A 16,484-nucleotide genomic window follows, 5' to 3' on the forward strand; every position below is an offset into this window, starting at 1 on the left:
CACAGCTCATGTCTGAAGCAACTGTGCAGTACCAGCCTAAACAGCAAAAGYAAACTTCATTCTACATTTATCAAGATTTACACTGCAGCAAATATTAGTAGTCCCGGACAAATACTGTAAGAGATTGCATTTAGAATAAGAACCAGAAAATTCTGAGAAGTCTTTCTATACTGCATACAGTCTCTGGATTAGTTTCCAAAAAAAGATAGAGACAAAGTAAACAGAAGAAGAACATAAGCCTGAAAGATATTTGAGCTCTTGATAATCCAAACAGCTGCTTCTCATCAAGCCTTCTCTTAATATCAAGAATAAAGCAACACATTTACTTAACATTCACATAGAACTCCATATGTAAAAAAGATTAATGCTGGAGCCATAAACACAAGAGGTAATGCATTACCAGCTTGGTTAACCAGAGGGTCCATTGCTGGAGGTTTTCCAAGGCCTGGACGAAGTCCTGGAGTTGCACTAGTGCCCGGAGTTGGCACATCACTTCGAGGAGTTGGTGTGCTGGATTTCAGAACAGGCGTGCTGGCTTTTTCATGCTGGTATCATTAAACAAATTAAATGAGTATTATTTTTAATCCAGGCCATATTACACAATTTATCACAACAGCAGCTGGGATGCTGGGCACCTACTACCTACTCCCTCAGCCAATTTTCATAAATCCACGCAATGTTGACAGCATTAACTTGTGAGAGAGAAACGCTGACCCTTTCAATTACTGCCAAAATTAAAATAAGCAAAGAGATGTAGAAAGTTATTTTTCCTTCTTTCTTCAGGACAATACTGTATRCAGCATCAATTTATTTCATTCTACAATAATTATTGTCTTAAAAATCACTGTACATAACAAACTTCACTATAAAACCAAAGAAGAACCACAGCTGATGATATTAAAAGAAAAAGTGGTATTTGAAGGATTACAGAGAATCTGATCAAATTATTAATGATACCACAGGGGAAAAAAATAAAGACAGTTTTTWAAAAGTTTATTAACAGTTTATTCAGAAGAATGTAGGAGTAGTCTGGAGAACTTCTTAGCGGCTTTGTGCAGATCTACAGAGGAATTAGAGCATAAACTATTGCTCAGAGAGAAAGCAAAGCTTGAGCAATCTTGTGTGTTATGTAATAACTTTAAAATTTGTTGATACAAATGTAAGAAACATAAAAAATCAGCATGAAGCTAAAGTTATTGCTGAGGAGGAAGATTAAACAGTACTGTAAAGATCAGGAACAGTAATCAATTTCAGCTTTCAGTGCTCTGCCAAAAAATATTTTAGGGCAAGGCAAAAGTAGACTTTATTTGCAAAAACAACATTTCTCCGGACTTCCAACTGCTTGCAATACTCACCAAACTCATTTCTTTGGATTTCAGAGAAGTGGAACTTCCTGAAGAGGCTGTAGATGCTGGACTGCTAGAGGCATCCTTCTTCATCAGGCGGTTTTTATCTATACCATTTTCGCGTGGTGAATGAGCAGGACTTGCCCTTGGAGAGGATGGATCCTAAGCAACAGGAAAGGAATAAGGGCATAAAAGGACGTTATGGGTTGATACACAAAGAGAAATAAGGAGCTGGGGGAAGGAGATGTAGAAGAATTCACAGAGTAAGTTCAAATGAAGAGTCTTTCTTTTGTCTCTGTGAAAAAGGCTAAAAACCCTTTGTTAGTTTAGTGTAGATATGAATAAGTTAATCCAGTGAGCAATCTGGATTTATTTTAGATTACATAGATACATAGACTACATAGATGGAGCTTGCTATCTAGTTAAGCATAAGCACAAGCTAAAAAAAGTATGTATGACAAGAAGAACAAGGTAGAGCAAGGGTAACAGTAATAAGTTCACACTRATCCGTATGTCCTTCAAGTACGGCTAGTGACCAACAAAATTTCAGAGATCATCTTTTTCAGGTGATACATAATTTCACCACCTCTACCTTCAAATAAAGCAATATAGGCATGTGCTTTATATTTATAGGCCGAGGGATCTAGCTGCTACTTCTTACTAAATACCACCTGTAATTGCATCACTACTTGCATCTTCAGAAAACAAAATAAAAAAAAAACCTCTCAGGTAACTATCTTCTTATCTTCCAGAGATACCCTCTGCTTTTACTGTAGCATGAAACAGCCTACCCAGAAAGCTACAAAGCCATCAAAGCTCTGCTGGTTTCCATGCTCTTTCTGCTCATGAGAACAGCAGCAGTGAGGTAGGGAAGGCCTCACAAGAAAACAGCATATCTGTCAAATGATTATGGAGCAGGACCATAACAGCCAGGGTTTCTGAGATCATTCTTAAATTTCTAGTTGGATATCCATTTTTCTACTTGTCTGAAGTCATTTGGACACCTGGAGCTGCTGGGTGTACTTCCTCTCTGTCAGCCTCTGGACCTGTCTTTTGGTAAGCAACATAGGAATCTGTTCTGGCATACTCGGGCTTTTTAAATTTTTCAGCTCTCTGACATAATAGATGAAGGAGAAGGTGAGTCCCTTCACCTTGATGTCATTACCAAACTTCTATTMTAGAAAGAGAGAGCAAAAAGAAAAAGGCTTTTTTAAGTGCCTCTGATTTAAAAAAAAAATCAAATAAAAAATTGAGAGACTTCAGATGATTTCATTCTAAATAGATAAACATTTGCAGCAAAACTTGTCTTTAAAACAGGAAATTAAATTATTTGTAATTTTAAAGCCACTACAAGTGTTATTAATACTACTACTGCTAATATGGTCAAATATTATCTTCATTTTTGATTTAAAAACAGTAGTGTAAAAAACCTCATCCCTCCCGCTGTATTTCACCAAAACTATAGAACAGCTTTGAAATGTTAGAACATAACTGTGGAGAGAACAGATACGGATAAAGCAGCACCAGAAAAAGCAGAGAGGGCAACCAGATAAAACAAGGAGGCAACTGTGGTATTAACAGGAAAGGGGATGTTGTGAATATTTTAATATATCCACATAGAATGTTTATGTTTCTTTCATTTAACTGAATGCATTGTTCCTTTAATGCTTGAGCAAACATAAAGACTAAAAAATGAAAAAAAAGTTACCTCATTGGATACATCTACAACCAAGTTATCGTCACTCTTGTCCCCATCACTGTCCTATTAAAAATAAATCAATAAATAAATTGTTCAGTTCATTTCATACCTTAAGAGCCTAGAGGAAAAAAAAAAAAAACTAGGCATCTACTCTGACATTTTGCCTTTTGACTTAAGAAGTCTTTCTTTACTTATTATCATTAGGGCAAACAAGATATAAAAGAGGAATATAACAACTTTCTAGCTTTAATAATAAAGCCTAAAAGAGGGAGGACTAGTTTAGTGCCAGTCTTGCTATCAGCCAGAGAYGGTCTGAAAACCCTCCTTATTATCTTTATAATAAATGTTACCACTACATTAAAAAAGTAACTAACTCTATACATTCACTATTTAATCTTATGAGAATTATTGCTTAATGTGTGTAACTAAAAGCCACATATGTCTCAGAAAATTCCAGTAAGTGTTTATGAATCGACTCCTCTCAAGTTATAGGACAATTTTTCTCCATTTCCAAAAAGAAAAGCTTCGAAAATAGGAAGCTATGGGGAAAAGTCTAGAAATGACAACGGACTTAAACATTACTGCTTAGCAAAATCAAAACAGTTTGACATTCTCATACTGGAATGTTTTATTCTGGATTGTCATACTGAATTTTGACTCAGTTTCACTATAAACCCTGTTCATCTGGGCTGCCCTAGTGCCTCCTGGAAGCTGTTACTCAAGTGCCTTCTGTTCCCTCTCTCCAAAGTGGTCTGGAATCTCCACTGGACATATCCACATGATAGGCTGTGGTGCAGTGATTTCAGCCACCACAGTGATTGAACTAGAGAAACTGAATAGAGAAACTTGACAGAAAGATCAAGGGAATGACTAAACTTAAACTTTCCCATGGGAAGGTCAGACATTTCCAAGAATTGTATTTTTAGTTAAAAAGTTTCTAGGAAACTTGTCAGACACACAAGGGACTGCTCAAATTGTCCCTCATGTCTTGAATTAAATCAGCAACACTTTCTGAGTTTCCAGACTGTCGTACTTAACTCTGGCAGCAAGATAGGAAAGCATCAGTTCCCTCCTTTAACTCCAGGATATAAGCACTAAAAGAGCAGGTGGTTTTACCCCTACTCTTTGCTTTAGCAATAGTGTTTTTAAGAAATACTGCAAGCACTGGAGGGCCCAAAGAGTGCCACTGGAGACAAAAGCAGAATGGTAGCTCTATTTGTTCACTTGGGAAACTGCCCCTTCAAAGGCTGCAACAGAAGATGGAACAGGAAAGCTCCAGTTCCGGGTACTTGCCACAATGAATGAGGCAAACATATGGCAGGAAGAGGTATAACTGAGCATGTGGGAGACCTTCCTTAGCCCATCAGGGGCGTATATGGAGAGCATTCATTCATTCACCAGAAACACTGGATGAGGGCAAAACTAATTACTGCGTAATTATTAAATTCACTCAGCTCATTTTCTCATGTTGTGCAACTATCCAAGTCACATTCAAATTTGACTAAGTATATAAAACGTGGGTTAAAACCCCCGCACACACACTATTTCTACACTGTGATATCCCTCTTTTCGAGCAGAAATGAAAAAAAAAAAAGGAAGATTTAAGTTTTTATATAGTCTGAATCTGCTTAACTTTTAACTATATAAGATTAACAACAACCTTAGAATTTCAAGGCCTCAAAGCTGAGGGAGTAGCATAGGGAAGTTTGCCAGAAGTTTCTGAAATCAAAACTAGGTTACTGGGAAGAGGTGGAAAGAAGACTCAAAGCTGCAACAATAATACAGCACTACAACGTGCATAAAGAGGAAAGTAACCCAATCTGTTGTTAGAGGCTCTACTGCTCGCTACTGACAGCAGGCCTTCTCCCACATGGATATTGCGAGTTCAAATGGAAGAGAAATTCTGCTTCCAGATATTGATGAAATATAGTAGCATCTCCTTTTCTCGTGGGTTTCAGCTTCCAGCAAGTAGTGATGAAAGCTATCTACAGTAGGCATTYCAAACCACACTAACAGTATGTCAAAGCATAACTTCATTTTTTAAATTTAAGTTCTACTTCTCACTGCTTTTTAAATTCAGATTAGCCCTATTCTAAGGCCTGTGGAAATCTGCTTGTGAGGTTCACATAGAAACTGTACTACTAAAGTCCCCCTTTGAAACTGAGTAGTAAGCAGTATTTGTCAAAATGCAGAACAAACTGAACGTTTTGCTTTAGCTTGATTTCTACTGAAATTGCCCTATCAACAAAAGAAAAAACAAACTTCAGGAAGTTGGTGCAGTCCTCAAATACACCATTTGCAAAAATAATTACTAATCAACACGGTAATAGTWAATATCAGAAATTTACCTGTTTCTCCCTTTTCTCTGCACCCCAATCAATGGGAAACCTCCAACAAACCTGGAGCACTGTAGCAGGTTTACAGTAATCCAGAAAGTTTTTTGCTGAAACTGAGAAATGGATCCTGTCCCAAATCAAAACCAGGTATTCCCGGCTTCTTCCTGCCTATCGAGTATAACTTGGCAAGAGCCTGAACTACTGAGTCACTGCTCTTTCCACAGAATGAGTAATGGTTTCTCTGGCACATATAATCATGTACTATTCCCTTGTTCTTGACAGCTCTTTCACTCTTCATACACACACTGTATTCACAAACAAACATTTCTTTGAAAAAAAAAAAACTTGCTTACATAATGGCTGGAATCCTTATCATCCACCTTTCTCTTTTTGATGTCATTGGCATATTCAGGCCCGTTTCTTCGTTTATCTGTGTTTCGCAGGCTGTCGGGGACCAACAGAGAATTACTCTGTAAAAAAAAAAAAAAAAAAAAAAAACCCACAATGTCAATCAAAAAAACCCCCCAAAAAACCTTTCAAGATTCCTTTGTATATGCCTAAAAATGAAAATTGGGTTCAATAGATGCTTTAGAAATGTGATACCTACATAGTCTTTCATTCCCTTTAATTCAAATCAAAGTACTCCAGACAAACATTTAGAGCTTCATACATTTTAAAGGACAAGCATGGCTTTTCACTGCTCAACTTACCAAAAGTTTACTTCACTTGTCAGTCGCCAGCTATTTAACTACTTAATTCAACAGAATTTATTGTTCAAGACAATGTCTTAAAAAATGTCTCTTCATGAGCAGGTAATGACTTTTTTAAAAGGTATTACAGAGGCACCATAAATAAACAAGGCTTTACTAAGTCTACACCTCCAGGAATGAAGAGACATACAGCAGTAAGACCTTTAACTCTTAAATAATAAGAAAATACTAAATAAGATTATTCCAGACTCATTTGTTAGCTGGCCTCAACAAATTTACTCCAAACAAAGATCAAGTATCTTTACTGCCAACATAGCCCTTACCACTAGTGTGAAACTTGAGGCTAAAATATTTAATAAGATTTGGTCTGAAAAACTGAGGCCAACAGACACACAAAAGACGAGAGCAAAGACTAATCTTTTCCCCAAAGGGCATGGGCTACCTTCATTCATATATGCAAAGCACAAACTATTGACCCAAAAAGAAAAGCATTTTAAGATATTTTTCAGTCACATGACAATTTGACATGCCTGCATTCCCACCTCCATTCCAGCTAAAGCATTAAAAGCATGTTACAATGAGTTCTTTTAAGTGTAGGATTAGCATATGCAAGAGGGCAATTTGTTCAGTGATGTGTTAATGCTCTGAACAATGCTGAACGAGTTGAGCAGAAAAAAAAAAATCCTTTTTCAAAGACCTGATAAGCTTGGTTTTTAAAAGCCAAATACATGCTTACATAAATAAGTATATGTTCATATAAATACCAAGTAAATATATATTTACATGTACACAGATATATCTCACAAGTGGAAAGTCTAATACCAACATATACGCTATGGTACACATATAAGTCACAAAGGAAACATCTGTGCCTACCTAAGAGCCAGAGAGGTATTTAACTTATGGTGAGCATATATAAATAGCTTGTGAGCTAAGCACTGAATAATTTTCCCCGTTTAAAACCTGAAGACACCACCATGATAGCTGTGAAGCACTCAAGCATTAGTGTTCAATCCCAAGGAAAAAGAAAACAAAATGGGGTACATAAAGCAATCTGAATCCCCTTTCTCCTACTTTAGAAGCTGCACTTTAAAGCCAGCTCTAAGTTCCTTTATTCATGACTATTCAAGCTACACAAATGCTAAGGGGCTTACAAAACACATACAGGAGTGTCTAATGAAATTCAGTATAAAGAAACTCAAAATAATGTCTTTACCGCAATGTTTTGTAGCTAAAGGGTGGGCTTGTTGGATCACTGAGCTAATTGCATCAATAAATACACTCTGAATTCAACTCTTCATCTCCTCCCAAATGTACAAACTCATGGATTCACTGTTTTGGATGCTTACATCAATCTCAAAGAAAAAACCTCAATACTTGGTATTAAACTCGTAATGTCTGTAGCAAGAGACCCTGGACAAAACCATGCTGTCTTATTAAACCTAACCACAAATATGAATATTTCAAATGCCTTTTATAAAGTCTTAAGAAAAGCTTCCCTTTACAAAAATCATATGCAGACTACTTCACTGCTTTCCTTTTAAATCACTGTAACTAAATGACAGTAATGAAATGGTGGCAAAGAGGCAGCATCTGGACAGAACTTAGAAACTATGCTTTTAAAGTTATTACATACAAGCTAAAGGAAGAAGCTTGAAAACTCTGGCATAAAGTACATGAAATTATAAGAACTGTTTTGCTTTTTTTTTTTTTTTTTATGTTCCTTTCATGCAAATATCTTAGATAAGGTTAAACATGTGTCTACCTAGACAATGCCAACAACATCCTGTAGATTTGTCAGCCACAACTGAAATATAGGGCATAGATATCTAAGCACACAGAATTCAGATCTGATTTACTGTAAAAACGCAACAAGTAAGCACTCACAAACTATTGGTTCCTACAAAAAATCAGCAGTTACATCTAAAAAAGCAAAAATATGAAATACCCTTTGAGATGTTCTGAGGACATTCAGACATCCAGCAACTACAGCATGCCACACAATTTCTGCATACCCTACTATTTCCAAAGACCTAGCAAAGACCCTCAGGTTTGTTTCTTTTCCTCAAAAGTTTGAGGACTAACTATCATAAAAATATCATTAGTCCAACAAAAGTTGCTGGTAAGTCTATTCTGCAACATTTCCCCCTGTGAASATATTTACTCTGGAATAATGCGTCTTCTCTAACTTATCAAATCTATACAAGGCACTTTTCTTTGGAATCACAGTATACGTGCCAGAAGCTGTTTTACAAACATTTACTTCACAATAGCTGTATTGTTCTGTATCTGCCCCATAAACATTCTGTTACTTGGGCAAAATAGATCATTAAACTTGATAATTAAATAGACACTGCTTTTGTTCTGTTTGAAGGCTTTGTTTAAATGAAGTTTTAAAAGCTGTGATCAAGATCAGACAAAGTGCAGTTTTAATTAAAAATAACTTGTTCCCATAAATTACTATTGTTATTGAAATAATTAACTGTCCAAGAATTTATTCAATACTATGTAGCTATGCATCCCGGTAAGCAGTGCTTCTAGCACATCCAGTATTTTCAGCTGGAGTTTGCATCTCTGATATCAATTTGTCTGAAAGATGCAAAACAATGTACATACATACATGAAGTCCACTTCCTCAAGAGAAACCTGCATAACTCTTTTGTTGTTGTTGTTATTGTTGTTGTTTTGTCTTACTTTCCACAGACTAGACTTATAATTGCTTTTATACTAAGAACCTAATTTATTAGGTATTACGAATATGTCTGCAGAACATGCAACTCAGATCACAACAAACAATTAAAATCCATTTTAAGTAAAGGTTTTATTTTTCCTCCAATGACTTAAAAGTTATTCACCTGAACCCTTGCCTTCAAATAAATCTTTGAAGAAAAAAAAAGCTTAGTGTTCTTAATTCCTGTCAGTATTACCAGACTGTAAACAGGCTTTATATGCAACAGGCCACTCAGGAGCTCAAGGCAACTTTGCTGACAACAGATTTCAAACACTGAAACCACTAACAGCAAATTTGAAAGGAAAATGTAGTCATGGATGCACAGAATGCAGGCTCTCTAACAGGAATATAATGCGTATTGTTCAAATGCACTTCCCTGGTTGCAGTGCTGATTCCCCTGAAGAACTATTTCCAAACCACCAATGTGCACATCTGAAGTCGACTGTGGGAGGCCACAACAACCCATTTAGTACCAATTACAAAATAGCACAGATAACTCACCCGCATGTACAGCACTCACCACTAACATTATGCTGACCACTACACCAATTAAATAACAGCATTTACATTACATCTGTATTTGTGGTTCAACTATGCTGGCCCCAATTATGACTTCCCTAGTGCTGCATTCCCCTTACCCCTACCTACATCAAGCACACACCCCGACACTTGATCAGCGCTTAGTCCCTCTCTGACTCTTTGTACATCTGCACCAGCTGTAACCACCAGTTACTACAGACAGGTATAAGAGCTGACTCTACTTGCACCTCTCTGCAGGGCCAAATAGGGTTTATTGCGGTCACTCAATTGCCTCATTGGAGCTAAGCTGCTACAGGACTATCTACCAATATCCACAGGTACACACGAATAAATAATCCTTTGCTGAGTAGAGAAAGCAGAATCATATCTACCATGAACAACCAACAGCAGATCATAGCTGTCCCACTGGGAATCAGCACTCCCCACGATATAAAGAATGTAGGAGTAAATCATAAAAAAGTTGGTGCTCAAGGAGAGGATTATTCAACTCCCGAATCAATAGCCCTCCTCTGCTTTTGCAAAGCAAATTCCACATACGACAGTAAACCAAGTGTTAACCTATAAAATGAACTGTTTTTAAATGACTGGTGATGTAAAATTATCAACTGTTCCCCCCTTTTTATCAATCTCCTGTGAGTTATTTTTAACTAGTATCTTTATTTTATGAACATGAAAAATCTAGAAGCTTAAATGGATTACAGTTACCTTCCTTCTTGATTCAATATTCCAGAGATGTCAGTAGAGTAAGATTTATTCTGAATTCAGTACCTCCCAGATGTTTCTTAAAATGGGAGTCAGAAATTATCCAAAACCCCTCATTCTTTAACTCTTGTCATCAGCCCTCAACTCATGCTGCTTTGCATTAGTCACAAGGTAAACTGCAAAACAGCAGGCGTAATTCCTGTTGAAACCAATTCATTGCTTGCATACAAGGACTATAAAATTAACACTTTTTTCCCAACTTTTTGCGATTTCCCTACATCTATTTAAAAGAGTTAAAAAGTAAGACTTATAAAAATAAGTTTGTATACAACATCACCAAAAAAAAAATGGTTGCGGTTGTGCATATCCTCTGCTCCCAACATTGTAAGGCAAGAATGCGATGGAGACCTAAAGACATCTGCTTTACAAAAGAATAGCAGCATTTACACAAAACAACCCAGGCAGAAACAAAACTCTTTCAAATGTTACGACCACTTCCTAAGTCATTAAAAACACAAGCTCAATGTTTTTCAGGAGGACAAACAGCAACCATAAGCACAAATCCCAAACACACAAAAAGGTTACAATTCACTGTCTACAAATTATTAGTGACACAATTGAGCACTTGACAACATTTGCATTTCTATGCTGTCCAGACAGGACACTAGAACGGTGGGAGGACAAGTGATAAATGAATACCTGGGATGAGTCTGGAAGATGTTGCCACTACACTCTCTAAAAAAGCACAGACAAAAACCAACTTGCACCAACATCTCCTAAAACTTTAATAAAGTTCTCTTGCAAAGCTCCTTTGCTTTGCTGAACTTTATTAGCTTTAGTCAAATTATGTAACAACAGTAGGAATGGCTGCATTCCTATACCATCACTGCTTAATTTTGGATGGTGAGTTACACCAGCCAAAAACACCTGCCATTATTCACACCTTTCCTATCCACAACTTTCATTTTGATCAAATAATTTTAGCATTTGATGTGTAGAACATACTACTGCTAACTAAAATATCGTGGAAATATTTCATAAGCACACATTAATGAAGATCTTCTTCAGCAAGTAAAACAAAAGGTGAAAATGAAAAGAAGAAATACCTGGTCTTTGACATTTAAATACAGCAGAAGTATGTAAAATGGACACTTATCATGCAATAATCAAATCCCTTATATATCTTTATATTCCATTTCATATTCAGTTATGAATACATAAGTTTCACTGCAGTATGGAAATATTTAAAAAAAAATAAAGACTCTTGACTGCTTATTTACCTAAAAGACCTTGGTCTTTTTCAGTTTATTTTTGAAATAAATTGAAAATTGAAAAAGACCAAGAACAGTTCTCGTTTTAAAAGAAGCCAAAACACACTTTAACTCCAAGTTAACTCCAAGTTTGAAATTCAGACTCTGAATTTCACAACATTGTCATTCTAAGCACAAGAATTTCAAACTCAAACACCCTTTATACATTTGCAATTCAAGACAAACTGGGTAAGCAGAGTGAGCAGGGTAAGTGCAGTCTAATTCTTTTCAAAAAAGTTATTTGATGAATTTTTTTTAGTGAAGTATAAATAGTCCAAGTGTGGGAGAAGGGATAGGAAACAATAAAACAAACAACCCAGAAACCAAATCCATCATACACCTACAATACAAGCCTTCCTCAGCTCCTGAGTAAGTAAGTAAGTAAGTAGCTGAGAATTGTGCTCTTGGTCAACACCACTCGAAGACAAACGTACTTGTAACTCTGGGGCTTCACAGAAACGCAACTTTAAAACTCTTCCACAGTTACACTGACATTAATAATACTGCCACATTGTGCAAGCTGAAACAAATGCTTCTTGCTTTGCAATCTGGAAACAAGGACTGCCTCAAAAGATATTAAAAAAGTTTACAAACAGGTAATTCTCAAGCCTACTACCAAAACAGAAAACATTTATAAACGATAAAGCCAGGTTRGCACCATAAATTTATCAACTAATATCTGCTCCTATTTCCTCTCTTTTCTAATTGAGAAAAGGAACTACATAAGAGCTCAAACTCACATATTGCAYCAAAAAGCAGAATAAATTTTGTTATTTGAAATAAAAGTTGCAAATGGCCATTTCCAGCAGGTTAAAAGGGTAACAGTACTCAAAACACAACAGTGTGTATATATACATACAAACCTAACAAAGTAGTTCTCTGGCTGATTTCTGGAAAAAAATGTTCTCATATCAATTGTATTACAGCTTCTATCTAGAGAAAAAGTATTTCTAGAGTAGTTATGACAAGTGCACAAATTAGGCAGCAAAGATATTCGTATGAATTAAGCAGATTCTGTTACAGAAACTGCTGTGGCCAAAAATTTATTCACAGCTACAACAACACAWAAATTTAAAATTTCTCATCTGCTCTGCAACTTTAACACCTGAAAATCCTAATGGAAACATCTTATCTCCAACTACAAATTATACAAGCTTTGCATTGCAGTCACAAAGTTCTGTTAGATACGAAGCATTTTTTCTAAAACCAACAAAATCTAACTAAAATTCAAGCAAACCCCAAACCACTTTGCTTAGACAAATCTATCAGATTCATATAAGTCCTCTACCCAGAAAACTTAAATATTCCACATGAACTAAGAAATATCTTAATAGAAAACACATATGCTTACTATCACAAAAACGTTACTAAACAAAAACTAAACAGAAGGACAAAGAGAGCAAATTATGCTTATAACAAAATACAAAAATGGAAACGTTAGCAGGAGTATTGGTACTTACTGTGCCTGGCTCTCTGTCTGCTCCCGTAGTAATCAAGAAATGCACAGACATGCCCGTTCAGACACAGAGGCAAGAATAGAAATAAAAAAGGGGGGAAAAAATTAGAACACAAGCCGTGAACAGTTTTAAAATGGCTTTTATTTATATAAGTCATTGCACATTCCTAATACAGTGATTTCCTGAATATTACAGTATTTTGTAAACATGATTTACAGTTTAACCATACACAAAGCCTAGTTTTATTTCATGACAGAATAAATTATTTTCTTTTCAAAAATTAGTCAAGTGCAATTTTGCCCAATATTTAATTCTGTACTAGAATTTACACCTAAGAAAACTAAAGTAACAGATGCAATTATCTGAAGTTCTTGTCTGAACACATTCACTTCAAAAATTTAACTCTTCATTCCCACTAACTTCCCACCCACCCTTTTAACAACATTACTTCCTCTGAAAAAGTTACCCAGTTCAACATTTTTCCACAATATGGTGCAGGCCACTAAGCAGTTAGCAGAATGTCAAAATGCCCTGCAAACTTACAGAGCATAAGACACTCAGCAATCCCCAATTTCAAATACTGAAAGCTTCCAAGCTGAATTTTGTTTCAGTGGTATATACGCAGACATTTTAATGTTTGCCAACAGTTTGTTCTCATTCTATATAACTCAATTTCTTTATAGATGTGCACAATTTGCAGCAACGTGCAAATCTGACAGTGTCCTAATCAGGCCTGCCATGCCTCTCACCTCTGTGGTGTTCTGCATCGTGATGCTTCTTGTCATCTTTTATTGCCAAGTGAGACTGCCCACCCAAAGCACTAGAAAGGGCAAGAAGACCAGCACTGCTTCCGAGTGGAGGGATTCCAGGAGGCTGAAGACCTGATGGATGTGGTGTTAGAGGCACTGGAGGTCCATGGCCATGGGAGAGATGTTGAGCCTGCAATTGCTGCTGCTGTTCCCAGTGGCATCATCATCCCCAGGACCACAATGTGCAGTACATAGTTTGGGAGGGAAAAAGGAGAAAGAATTTGGTTAGTTATTGAAAATCAACACATTCTTTTTTTCTTAAGTTCTACTTTTTTTTGGTTGTTGTTGTTTTTTTGTACATCTAACTCCTTCCCTCTTTGACCCACCACATCATATATCCTACACTGTACTACAATTGTAGAAATGCTGCTTGCGGAAGACTGTGCTCATGTCCCACAAACCACAAATAGAGCAGCTTGATACTCATTCTGCAGCCTGGAAAAAAAAAAAAAGAAGTTTTACTACAGTAAATTGTTTACTTTTGGGCAGCCATATTCTGTCACAACTTTACTAGTGGCAAACAGCAGCAGTACAATTCTCAAGAAGGAAAAAAAATATTTGATAAGACTGATAATTATTAGTAAGACTGATAGCTTTACTCTATGCCCACCATTTTGAAACTGCAGGTTTGCTTTTATTTTAAATAAGAAAGAACATCTAAAACACACTGTTCCATTTCACATTTTAATGCAGATTTTATTCTAGCTAAGCTTTTGAAAAAACAGTGTTCACAAACTGGGTCTGGGAGCCAACTTTGGGCTTACAATACGGATACTCCAGATAATGTCAGTGAGCTTGTAGAATGAGCTCATGCCAAGCAATATGGCACTAATAGAGTAAAACACCTCCTGTTTCAAAGGCAGTTTGCAAGAACAATTTCATCACGAGTGGGCATAATACATAGTAAGAAAACCAGCAGATTAACTTAAAAAAAAAAAATGGAAATAGTTTTTTTATATTAAAGTGACTTTTCCAAAGCATAAAAAGATATTAGATTAATAGATATTATCTATTCATCAGCAGTACTACACTGTGACCATAGTTTTGGTCTTACTTGTCCCCATCTGCAATGCCACATTGGATTACCTAGCTGAGTCAAGGCGTTACATAAGAAGAAAAAAAGTGATTTTTTCAGCTCCAAATTGTGTTTTTGGAGGGAAGCCTGCTCTTTCCTTCACAAGGTGTTTAGGTCAGCTTGCTTGGGCATGGGGTAACGAAATTAAAATGGTTTAATTCTTGATCCCATCACTCCATGAAGCCTGTGAAGATTACTTCTTCATGCCTCTGTAGCCTAGTTTAATTTGCAGTCTTGTTAACCAGCATGGCTTCAGGAAGTGTAGTCTTTATAAAGACTGTCTGTTGCGGACATGTTACCTACAGTTACCTTGGTTTTGCCTTCTAGCCTACAAACATTTAGTATATTTCAAGTATCTCAGAAAAGGGGCAATCAATTGAACTGTAACAGGTTCTGAAACTGAAAGTACAAAAAAAGACAAAAAAGGTCCATATTCTTCATCTTTGACAGTAATGAATGTTAGTATGAGGGAGAAAGGCCTGCGATGCTCAGTTTCAGATGCAAAGAAAAACAAAAGCCCTAAGAAATAATGTTCTACCTAATAAGAAACACCTTGGAATCTTACCAAAATGGTGCTGAAAATAAGAACAAAAAGAGAAAAAACACCAACCAAACAAAAAACCCACTATCCTCAATGATGCCTTAGATCCTGCAAAGGGGCATTAAACTGACTTAAGACTGAAAATCTGATCATAGTCTTACATGCCAATAAAAGTATGTTGTGGTTTACCATTCATAATCTAAGGCTTGCTTCTCTTTAACACTTATGCATATTGATTTTTTGCTTCTTATGTTTATAACAGTCTGCAAGTTCTAACACAAAGGTAATTCTTACCAGTAAATCGCCTTCTCTTTTAACTTACATTATTAGAATTGTTTTAAGTATGTTCCACTCTCTTTCTAGAATGGAGAAAAGTAGTATGTGCTACATGGAAAGCGAGAAGATAGATAACAGTAGCACTCACCAGATGTATTTAGTAACTAGACATTTGCCATATTAGATCCTAGACACAATTATGTTATGCATATAATCACTTCCCTGTCACTTCAAAGATACTAATGCTTGCTCTGTCACCTCTTAAGAGCTCAGCAGCAGTGAGGTATAAAACTGAAGAAGTTGGCAGCAGCATCACGGTCCACTAAGCATGCTCATTAACACTTAATTAAAAACTAGGCACCTGCCATAAGAAATGTGTTCAGAAAAGGATGAGTAACAGGTCTGTCTTACTACCAATTATTATCATTACTTGCGGAGCAAGGGCTGTGTCCAGTTTARGAGGTAAGTGGGAAGGTGGAGAAGAGTGCAATGATGCATACCTAAGAACTGCATTGAGATAATGAACCACAGGTTTTAAAAGCATCTCTAATTCACCCTCTATTTTGTTATCAAAACACAGATTCTTCACTTTTCCAAAGGGCAAATCCAGTTAATTGCCTATACAATGTTTTTATTGCTTCATTTCTTTTTCTGCAGTATTCCCATAACCAGGCTGCAATGACACACAACTCTTAGCAGCGTTAGAGGTAGAACAGTCCTTCATTTCAAACATCACAGGAAGTTCCATCTGTATATACAAAGAATTTTAAATAGTATTCAAAATTTGGAACTTGTTTTTCAAAACATCACAGGGAAGTTCCATTTGTATATACAAAGAATTTTAAATAGTATTCAAAATTTGGAACTTGTTTTTCATCTGTAACAGATTCCCAAAGCAGACTGAATAAGCTAAGAGGCAGGTACGGTAACAGAAAGACCCAAAAAAAAAAAA

General features: G+C 36.2%; 1 protein-coding gene across 2 annotated transcripts in view; it reads right to left on the reverse strand.

Annotated features, from left to right (window-relative positions):
• Positions 1-16,484, reverse strand: part of TLE1 (transducin like enhancer of split 1) — a 60,994-nt gene that overhangs the window by 16,178 nt on the left and 28,332 nt on the right. For both annotated transcript variants that reach the window (XM_026051994.1, XM_026051993.1), the window contains exons 5-10: positions 13,581-13,785; positions 12,835-12,851; positions 5,735-5,851; positions 3,055-3,108; positions 1,356-1,508; positions 401-545 (exon numbers count right to left, since the gene is read on the reverse strand). In XM_026051994.1, the coding sequence (XP_025907779.1) occupies positions 401-545; positions 1,356-1,508; positions 3,055-3,108; positions 5,735-5,851; positions 12,835-12,851; positions 13,581-13,785 (691 nt within the window). The remainder of the gene's footprint in view (positions 1-400; positions 546-1,355; positions 1,509-3,054; positions 3,109-5,734; positions 5,852-12,834; positions 12,852-13,580; positions 13,786-16,484) is intronic.

The sequence above is a fragment of the Nothoprocta perdicaria genome, unplaced genomic scaffold, assembly GCF_003342845.1.
Source record: "Nothoprocta perdicaria isolate Ctin4 unplaced genomic scaffold, notPer1 scaffold_82, whole genome shotgun sequence".
Classification (NCBI taxonomy): domain Eukaryota; kingdom Metazoa; phylum Chordata; class Aves; order Tinamiformes; family Tinamidae; genus Nothoprocta; species Nothoprocta perdicaria.